The sequence below is a fragment of the Egretta garzetta genome, unplaced genomic scaffold (genome assembly GCF_000687185.1).
Source record: "Egretta garzetta isolate BGI_Z169 unplaced genomic scaffold, ASM68718v1 scaffold392, whole genome shotgun sequence".
NCBI lineage: Eukaryota > Metazoa > Chordata > Aves > Pelecaniformes > Ardeidae > Egretta > Egretta garzetta.
In genome coordinates this window covers 125,727-135,880 of record NW_009258761.1, presented here as the reverse complement: position 1 = coordinate 135,880, position 10,154 = coordinate 125,727, and the positions used below count along the sequence as shown (strand labels likewise).

At 60.5% G+C, this 10,154-nt stretch overlaps 1 protein-coding gene across 1 annotated transcript; it reads right to left on the bottom strand.

Moving 5' to 3' along the window:
- Positions 1–4,165: 4,165 nt before the first annotated feature.
- On the bottom strand, positions 4,166–8,817 carry IL12RB1 (interleukin 12 receptor subunit beta 1). Its single transcript, XM_035889031.1, is given in 15 exon segments — positions 4,166–4,879; positions 4,986–5,067; positions 5,143–5,239; positions 5,371–5,514; positions 5,601–5,750; positions 5,868–5,969; positions 6,066–6,226; positions 6,228–6,457; positions 6,538–6,620; positions 6,704–6,814; positions 6,990–7,026; positions 7,558–7,709; positions 7,786–7,955; positions 8,084–8,198; positions 8,538–8,817. Coding segments are annotated over 15 exon segments (2,079 nt in total). The 5' UTR covers positions 8,584–8,817; the 3' UTR covers positions 4,166–4,480.
- Between the last annotated feature and the right edge of the window lie 1,337 nt (positions 8,818–10,154).

The following is a 10,154-nucleotide window of genomic DNA, read 5'->3' as shown; positions in this document are numbered from 1 at the left end:
AAATGGGGCTCTCTGGCTCCTGCCGAGCCAGCTATCCTTAGTTCAACCCCAGCTGCCTGCTTGAGCAAAATATGTTTATGCCACAAACCTCTGGATGGCTCGGCTGCCAAGCGGGCAGGGGAATGCGTGTGCTGATAAGGACACCGAGTCCTTTCCTTGCAGATCAACTGATAGCCAGGGAAGCACAGTGAGGTGGCCGCCTGGCTCCCAATGCCCTTGTTTTATGATTTCTTTTATTATTATTATAAGGTTTTGGGGAGGGGGGGGAATCAGTTGTTGTGGCTTTGTCGTGCCGGGCTGCTGCCAAAGCCTGGAAAGCTTTGGCCGTGCCAAAGGCTGAGCTGCCCCTGGGGCTGCCAGTGCCGAGAGCAGCCATCCAAAAACATTAAAACTGCAGAAAGAAAATATTTCCTGCCATCACCCGTGCATTTCTCCTGCGGTGGAGGGAGAAGGTGGCTTCTAACGGCTCCTCTGGGCTCGCGTGCTGGGGCGTGTAGCATCCGGGGGGATTTTGTAGTGGTCTGAGCACCAAGCAAAGCCCCACAGGGGATGGGGCAGCTCCAAGCCCCTCTCAGTAGGGGGGAAAACACCCCTTAAATATTCAATTTTGATGTTGCTTCAAGTAATTTTCCATTCTTGGGTTTGGAAATGACGCTTGCCCAGGTGAAGCCATTGCAGCAGGCGAGCTCAGCCTGACAGGAGCAGGAAAGAGCTGGGGGTGCTGGGCGGCCGCGGGCCCTGTTTGCAAAGTAAAACTGCAGTTGTTGTTGTTGTGACACCCATATGGTTGCGAAATGCCGGCGCTCAGATACCCATGACTTTCAAAACAAGCTGAGCCCAGCTGTGGCCAGCGGCCATCTGCCCCAAAAGCTTTTCTTGGGGAGGAAAAGCAAAAATTCCCCAGCTGCAAGGGAGGTTTTTCTACCCCAAGGATCTGCCAAGCATCCTGGCCGCTGGGGTTTTGCAATGCTGGGGCGGGGAATGAGCTGCCTGCCCTTGAGTGAGATGCAGCCCTTGAATTCTGCTTAAAAAGAATAATAAAAAAACCCATCCTAGGGATCGGTTTGTTTGCTTAGAGATTAAGTCAAGGCAGGTCCTGCACAGTCGCCTGATCGATCCCCCCCCTGGAGCGGGTGGCATTGGGTAGGTGGTGGCAGTGGTGGCTTTTTGCCTGGCAAATAATCCTCATCCCTGCCACGGCTCGTGGCTGGGCTGGGCTCAGACCCCTTGCTGGCATCGGCTCCTCTCTGGGCTGGGTGCAGGGTGGGTGCTGGAAAGGGGCTGCAAGAAGGATGGACAAGGGAAGGGCTTGCAGCCTTGCCCGCTGCCTGTGCTCAAACCAGGCTGTTGCTCTGCGGGGCTGGGTTTCCCCCAGGCTGGGAAACAGGTTGGACTCCTCTGTCTGGGAACAAAATCCCAGCCTGGACCCGCAGGGATGGACCTTGCCTTCCCCAGGGGCACAGACCCCCCAGGAGCTGATGTGTATGGGGCTGTAGCAAGCCCCTCTGGCTGCTTTATGGTTTTTCCCCCCGTGCCAGCCTGAGCTTGCATCCCCCAAAATCAGGGAGCCCAAAGCAAATCCCCAGGCTCTGAGCATCTTCCCACAGTTCCAGCTGGTGGCCCCAAAAGCTTTATTGGGATGCAGTGCTGAATTTTTCCACTTTGCAAGAGCAAGTGAAGGCAGCATGGGGTCAATCCACCCCTGCGTGTCCCCGGTGCCATTTTGGGGACACATCACCACAATAGGGAGGGAGGAGGGGGAGGTTTTTCCCATTTAGGGTGGGGATGCTCCGTGCTCGCCTCAGCCAACGGCACCTTCACCCACAGCATGCAGGCAGCGGTGGCACTGGCGGGTGTAAACAGCCATACAGAAATAGTCAGTGTATCAGGCAATATAAAAAGGCATTGCAGGACGTAATCAGATGTCCTCCTCTAAAAATAAAAGGCAGCGGGTCTTAAATTAGCTGCTCGTAAAGGTGTTGGGGTGCGTGTGTGGGAGTGGCTGAGGCCACTCTGCTCTCCCGGGGAGGACCCCAAAGCCGGGGAGCACCCATTGCTCAGGGTGCCTTTGGGGCTGATGCTGGTCCACCCACGCTCCCCCCGTCCACCCACGCTGGGCTGAGCTGAGCTTTGTTTTCCCCGTCGCAGTGGCTTTTTGCTGCTTAGGAGGAGTTCCTCGTTTGGTGTAACGAGTTGCCTGTTCTCATGCGGGTGGCAGCAGCTCTCACCAGGTGTAACCAATGCCCTGCAGCGCGTCTGGGTCCTACACAGGGTCGAATCCAGACGGAGGAGCAGGGAAGGTCACATCCTGGCTGCAAAAGCCGGCCCGGCGGCCGTCCTTGAGTCACTGAGGCTGAGAGTGGCTCCCAGAGAATCATTTGGAAAACAGTCCTGTGAAATTTAAACTAATTAGAAAGTCCTGAGCCGCTCACTTGCACTAATTGGCAAGGCTGGCTTAATTAGCTTTCTCCAGCACGTTGTCTGTCAGCTCTGCGCGGCACTGTGGTCCTGGCAGAGCACCGGCCAACTCAGGACACGTGTGGGAAAGGATGTGCGGGGCTGTTGGTGGGGACGGGGCTGTCCCTGAAGAGGTTGGGGAGGATGTGAGCAGTGCTGTGGGTGGGATGGATCCCCGGAGGGTGACCCCCATGGGGGTGATGGAGGGGAGGGAGGTGTCTCCTGTTCCCCCCTCCCCGGGGTGTTTTTAATGCAGCCGTCTGTTCTGGCTGTCCTGGCATGAACTTGTTCCACAAACAGGAATGATTAACCGATGGCGGTGCTGGCCCCAAGCCAGGCAATGTGTTTACCACCGCCACCCAACCATGCCGAGCCGTGACCCCGGCACTGCTTCCTTTGCTGCCCCGGCCCCAAAAATGGACTGTAAACAGGGGCTGGGGCTGCAACCCGAGCGCACGCTCGCGCCGAGCCGGTAACTGAATACTTCCTCCGCACGTGGCTGGCCTGGTGCGCTCCAGCGAGCCTGGCATCGCCCAAATCCCAATAAAATCCCTCAATCTGATCTCTCCAGCTGGGTTTCTGGGGCTGGGAAGACGCCAGCTTCCTGGCCTCCAGCCCATCCCCAGGGATCCAGGATGCTGGAGAGCAAGGATGGGGGCTGCCAGCAAGGCGGGGGCCCGTGGGGTGGTGTGTGGCGGGGAGGGAAAGATGGATTTGTTCTGTCAGGAGGTGGGGAAGCACCGTGGGGATGAGGGGCTGGTGCCACCTCGTGGCTCCACCGGCAGCTGGGATGCCCTGGATGTGCGGTGCTGGACAACCATGGGCACGGTGGCAGGGGGTCCTGCATGCATGCAGCCCTCCGGGACCCCCAGCCATGGGAATGATGCCATCACGGCCATCCACATCTCTGGAGCGCCGGGAAGAGCCATAAATCCCAACCCACACATGGCCAGTGGAGGTTGCACAGGAGAACGTGCCGAAACACAGTGATGTGCCACCCTGGCCGCACTCCCCGGTGTGTTATCTCCAGCCAGCATCAGCACCGTTTCCGCCCACACGTGCCAGTGCTGTGAGGGTAATTTTGGTGAAATCCCTTGCAAAATGAAGCCGGGTCTAAAAGCAGCAGCGAGGAGGCTGAGCCGTACGCCAGCAGCTGCGGCAGAGGCACCGCGGCGCTGCTTTTCCCCGGACTTCCCCGTGCTACTAACCCCATTTTTTTATTTTTCTTTTTTTTTCCCCCTTTTTATTTTTTGCATGCTCAGCAAGTAAACGCCGACACCTCCGGCCCCTGCATGCAGGGCAGGCAAAACCTGCAAACCCCTTTTCGTCTTCAGCAACACCTCCTCCAGTTCTGCCCCAGATAAGGCCCCAGGCAGCCGCGCAGCCCCGGACTGGGGGTGTTGGGGGGGCCCTGCCTGGTTCAGGTCACCCCCAGTCCCGGCCCTGCTGCATCCTCTGCAGCACCGGGGCTTGCCCTCAACTCCAAATCCTTGCTGTGGTCAGGCGAGGGAAGCCATCTCAGCCCTGCTGCTTCATCCATTTTAATTTTTTTCATTTTTGCATTTATTTTTACTTTTTTTGCATGGTTTTGCATATTTTTTTTGCATATTTTATTTTTTTGCATATTTTGAATTTTTGGGAAGTAGCTGGTGTTTGGTGCTGGGGCTGTTTGTGCCCCCACCCCGCGGGGGTCAGGGCGATGCTGGCAGCTGGCCGGGATGAAGCTCTGCCTCTCCTCCTGATGTGGCCAAGGAAACACCCTCAGCCCCTGCCGGACTCTGCAACTGCTTCCCCTCGTTACTTATCGCCCATGAAAGGTGGAGGCTGGGAAGTGCGTGGCCAGATCCTGGCCCCATACAACGCTGCATTTGGTGGTGTTGCCTTCCATGGCCTGGAAACCAAGAAACCCCCCTGAAAGTGCTGGTGTGGTCACAAGCCCATGAGGTGGGTGCTCAGCACCCCACGGGACCCCCCCCTCGTCTCCCTCCAGTCGCCCGTCCCTGCTACCCCAGCCTGGTGATGGCTACAGCACCAACTTCTCTGGCAATGGGTCCCATCCTTCCTTGTCCCTGATGATGACGGGTTTGTCAGAGATGAGCAGGGCAAAGGGGACCAGCAGCTGGTGCAGCCCCTGCCTCTCCTCCTCCTCCTCTTCCTCCTCGCCATCCAAGTGGCTGGTGCTGCCAGGCAGTGGAAATCCAGCCGGGCTCAGCACCTCCTGCCTCCGGTATGCGAACGGCAGCTCCTTCTTGCAGTCCGGCGGGCACGCCTCCGCTGATTCTTTGGCCACAGGGCTGGGGTGCAGCGTGCTGGGCTGTGTGCTGGCATCAGTCGTCTCCTTACCAGGATTCAGCTCCATTAGCAGCAGCTCGGCCAAGCTGAAATTTTCTGAGGGTTCCACAAAGCCTGGCCGGGGCTGGCCCTAAGGGTTGGATGTGGTTGGGGGGGGGCAATGTCCCATGCCAGGGGCTGTGCACAGCGGCCTGCTGGGGTGCAGGATCTGGCCCCTCCTGCACCTTGCATCTCACCTGGCTCATTTCGCCAGCGGCAAACTGGATGGCTTTGCTGCCCATGGGCTTGGGCAGGGGTGGGAAGAGGAGACGGCGAGCCCTGGGGAGGGGGTGGCTGGTGAGGGGGTGAGTGATGGGGGAGGTGGGACGGGGGAGGCGAGGGTGCCACCATCACCTCTTTTTGCTCAGCTGGTAGACGGCAGCCACGATGGGGAGGCTGAGCAAGATGCCCAGGTACTTCAGCTTGGATTTCCACGCCGCTCCCTGGGGACCTGCAAACGGGCACAGCTGGATGGTGGCATTTCTGTCCCCAGCACCCTGCATGGGACGCAGGAGCCATTTCGGGGTGAGGGTGAGCCCCCCACAGGGAGCGGGGAAGGGGACGAGGGTCTCTAGCTATTACCCCGCGCCTTGGTCTGGAAGCGCCACCAAGCACTGCAGGTCCCCCCACTCTCCGCCGTCACCTCCCAAACGCCCACCCTGTACGCTGTGCCGGGCCGTAGGTTTTGGAGGGTGTAGTGCGATGCCGCTGCATCCGCTTCGCCATCTGGGCAAACGATAACAAGCAGGCAGTAGCAGGTTGCAGGCAGTGCCCTCCTCCTGTCCCATGGGGACAGGGGGGTCCCCACTCACAGGTCATGTTGTCGCCCTCGGCCATGTGGCAGATGAGGTACTTGGCCAGCACCCCAGGACAGGCGGCACGGGGGGACGGGCTCCACCAGAGGACGGCGGCGGTGGCGTCCTTGGCGCTGGCATTGATGCGGATGGGCACGGCCAGAGAGGCTGCGTGCGATGGTGAGGTGGAGGTGCAAAAAAAATAAATGGGGGACTGTTTTGGGACACACACACACACTTTTTGTAGTTAGATCAGGCGCGGGTGCTCCGTGTTTCCATACGTACCGTTGCCAGCGTAGTGGTGCTGTAGGGCGAAGGTTGACCAACCCCTTGCCGGGGCCTGGCCATGCACAGCGAGGCGGTAACACACCGGCGCTTCCAGTGTTCCTGGGGCAGGAACCGGGGATGCTGGTTAAACCTCCCCAGGATCTGGCCCCAGGCAGGGGGGACGGATGGGGGGCTTGGGGGGGGTGTCTCCCTTGCCTCTCTCCATGTGGATGCTCTTGGCAGGGAAATTGTGTTGCTTGCAAGTGCCCTCATTTAGGGCTCCCAGCAGCAGCTGCTGCTCGAAGCAGTAGGCAAAGCCAGCGCAGGGAAGGCTGGGAAGATAACCCCCTCAAGGCTGCCGGGGAGCTTGGTCCTCCCGAGGGGCCGGTACCTGCGTGCTGATCTGCCGGCACATGGAGCTGCTGTGCTGGCCCCTTCCCAGCAGCGTTGGCCGCCACCAGCAGGATTTCGTACTCTGCCCCGGAGAGGGTGAGGTTGTGCGCTGTCACCTCCCCCCCCAGCTCCACCTCAGCCAGCTCAGCACAGGGGCACGCCAGCAGGTGGGTGCGCAGCGTGTAGGTGACGTTCCCCTGCTCCTCAGGGGCTCGCTGGGGGAGGAAGGGGGTGGCTCAGAGGGTGAAATGATGGGGGAGACACCTAGGAGGGTCCCCGGGGGGTGCTGCCATACCTGCCAGCCCAGCCTCAGAACCCGCTGCCCATCTCTCCCCAGTTTTCCCAGCTGGTAGCTCAGCGCCGGGCTCGCCAGAATTTCTGCAAGAGGAATGAGCCCGGCTGGGCTATCGGCATTTTCAGGAGCTGTTAGGATCCCACCTGCTTGCTCTCTTCTTCCTCACCCTCAGGAATGAAGATGGAGCTGCTCCAGTCACTCCAGGAGCTGCTCCAGTGGGGGAGCTTGTGCCGGAGCTGGACCTCGAAGGTGCCGTTCCTGCCCAGGGCGCAGGTCACTAGAGCAGAGTGGCAGGGTCAGGCAGGGGTGACACCCCCATTTTTCCCCATCTTTTGGCTATCACAGGGTGCTGGGGGACCAGAGGGGATGGTGGGGCAGACCCCCCTGGCAGGACCTGGGAGCCCCCCCCCCAAGAGATGCTCATCTCCTGCGTCCCTGTGGGCTAAACTGACCTGAGACGTCGTTGTCCATCACCGTCTCGCATGTCACCTGCGGAGAGAACCAGGGGCAGAGGCACCCACCCAGTAAAACCAGTATGTTACCGGGACATGAAAGCAGATGCTGCCCTGTGTCCCCCAAACATCCCAGGGGCTGGGAGAGCCAAATGGGGTGCAGGGGACATGGTAGCCAGGAGGGTCCTCTTGGCCAGGGTACCATGGCTTTGGCCCTGGGTCCCTCCTGGTGGCAGTTGAGAGGGGTGGGAGGTCCCCAGATGTGGGGGGTTTCACTGGGGACGAACAGCCAGATTTCATCCATCATTGTCATTAATCTAATCTGGGGTTTTGCCTGTGTAATCCCTGCGAATCACGGCCTGATCCTATTACGGGCAGCAGCAGGATCCTGTGGCCAGGAGGACGGGGCAGAGCTGATGACGCCACGGAACAGATGGGACGCGGACGGGTTTGAGGGGGGACAGTGGCATCACCAAGGCCCTGCACTCCTGAGGCTACCCTAGACTGCCACAAAGCTACTGACTGTCCCGCTGGGTCGCTGCCGACTCCAGCACACAACTTTTTTTACCTGCGTCCAGCCATGGTCACCTGTCCTCTGGAAGCGAGCCTCCCACTGCGGCGGCTGGCCCCCACGGTGACACAGTGGCTGGGGCACCTGCAGCCGCAGCTGGCCACCAGTCTTGTTTAAGCGCATCTTGTTGTCGGGTCGATCAAGCTTGACTGTAAAGACAAAGTGGTCTCGTGGTTATCGGCACCAGTCGGTGCTGGCACCCAGCCCGGCCCCGCGGGCGCTTACCGGCCTCGTTGAGATACAGCGTGAGGTTGGGGGTCCTGTGGATGTGGTCCCCCCAGCGTGCCTCCACCCAGACAGTGGCATTGGTGAGGACGTAAACGTGGCGATGCTTCAGCATGTACGTCGTCCCCGTGCCTGCCTGGAACCGCTGGCACAGCCTGGGCACCGAGTAGCTGGTGGGGGGTTGCACAAGGTTGGATCTGGATGCTCAGCCTCTGGGTGGGCTTGGGATGGGGCGGGCACACGTCCCCAATGTGGGGACACATCCCATGGGCTCCCCAGGACGCGGTGCCCGACTCACCAGAGCGTCAGGAGGTAGGTGGTGTTGCTGGCGGGGCTGTGGGGCAGCCAAGAGCAGAGGAACTGGCGGGAGTTGCATTGTTTCCAGCAGGACAAGCTGGAGTCCGGAGCGGTGCCTGCGGGAGAGGGCAGTGGCTGGGGGCTCCCCCAACCCAAACCCTGGCAGGTCGGGCAAGGCCGGGATGGAGCAGCGGTTGTAGCCATTGCCTGATCACCACGTTGCTTGCCCACGGGATGGGAGCAGCCGCATTGGGGATTCTCACCCAAAAACCCCACTGTTTCCCCCCTCCCCAGCTCGCCCCAGCTCCTGCCCACCACCGGCAGGGATTCACCCTGTGGTTTTGGGTGAGCATCTCCATCGCAGCGGCAGCTCTGCAGCCCTTATCGCCCCCGAATCATTCATTGAAAGTTTTCTGAAGTTATCTCTCATCTCCCGGCACTACAGGAGCACTTACCGCCCCGCGCCAGCGCCGCCAGCGCCGCCAGCAGCCACCCCAGCATCAGCCACCCCCGGGGTGTCCCACGCCGGATCTGGGGCTCCACTGCCCTTCCTGGCTGCCCAGTCCCCCAGCACCCCAGGGTGGGTGCCCCCCGGTTCAACAGCAGTCCTGGTGCTCAGTGTCGCTCCCTGCACCCAGCGTTTCCTCTTCTGATAAAAGCTTGCCAAGGCGGCTGTTCCCAGGCAGGGCAGAGGGTGAGGTGTGATTGCATGCCTCACTTTTACCAAAAGCAAAAGAGAAAGCAACTAAAACATCCCCTTTTTCTGCCAGAGCGCCTGCCGGGACTCAGCCAAACCCTGCCCTGGCTGCGCTGTGTGCCTCAACCCAGCAAGAAATGCAAGGTAAGCAAAAGAGATGTCTTGGGGTTTTGGGGTTTGGGGCTTTTTTTTTTTTTTTTTTGCAAACTTCACAGCAATTTTTTGATCCCTTGCCTGTAACTGGGTGAATCTCAAGCAGCCGCTCCAAGGTTGGGGGTTATTTGAGGATTTTGGCAGCATGTGTGTGCATGTGCATGTGGGTCTCGCTGAAACCAGGCTCCTGTGCCCATCTCCAGCACGACTTGTCCCCTGCAGCCCTGAACAAAGCCCCAGTGAGGCAGGAGAGCGCGGTGTCACTGGGGTGCCAGCAGCCGCGTGACAGGGTGGGTGACCCTGGGACAGTGGAGCCGGGTGGCACCGAGGGCTTTTTCACAGAGTCCCCTTGTTCCCGCAGAAAGCGTCCCCTTGTGTGGCTTTTCCTCGGGGCCGAAGGGCAGTGGTGGTGGTGGGAGCGTCCCTGCGCTGGGACGGTGCTGCCGGGACCCCTCTGTCACGCTGCCATGGGCGTGGCTGGGATGGGGGCACAGAGGGTCCCCTGGCACTTTCCACCTCGCTGCCCTCCCACACTGTGCCATGCTGTGCCAAACTGAGCTGGGCCGGGCTTTGCCATGCCACAACATACGGCAGGAGCGCGCTGTACCTGGCCAGGCCGTGCCATGCCACGCTAAACCAGGCCAGGCCATGCTGTACCATGCCACACCAGGCTGTGCTGTGCTGGACCATGCCATGCCAAGCTGTGCCATGCCAGGCTGGACCGTACTGGGCAGTGCTAGGTTGTGCTAGGCCATATGGACCGTGCTGTGCCGTGCCAGCAGCGGGACAGACCTGGGCTGCACCACACCAAGCCAAGGGGGCCGTTCCCACCCTGTGCCCTGCTGTGCCAGCCCCAGCTTGTGCTATGCTGGGCTGTACCGAGCCAGGCAGACTGTGCCAGCCCCAAGCTGTGCCATGCTGTGCCGTGCCAGCTCTGAGCCATGCCACACCGTGCCGTGCCAGCTCTGAGCCATGCCACACCGTGCCGTGCCATGCCTTGCCATGCTGGGCTGTACGAGCCAAGCAGACTGTGCCAGCCCCAGGCGGTGCTGTGCCGTGCCGTGCCAGCCCTGTGCCATGCCATGCTGTGCCAGACCCTGCCATGCTGGGCTATACTGAGCCAGTCAGACTGTGCCAGCCCCAAACTGTGCCGTGCCAGCCCCATACCGTGCCAGCCGATGCCGTGCCGTGCCGGGCTGTACCGAGCCTAGCAGACCGGGCT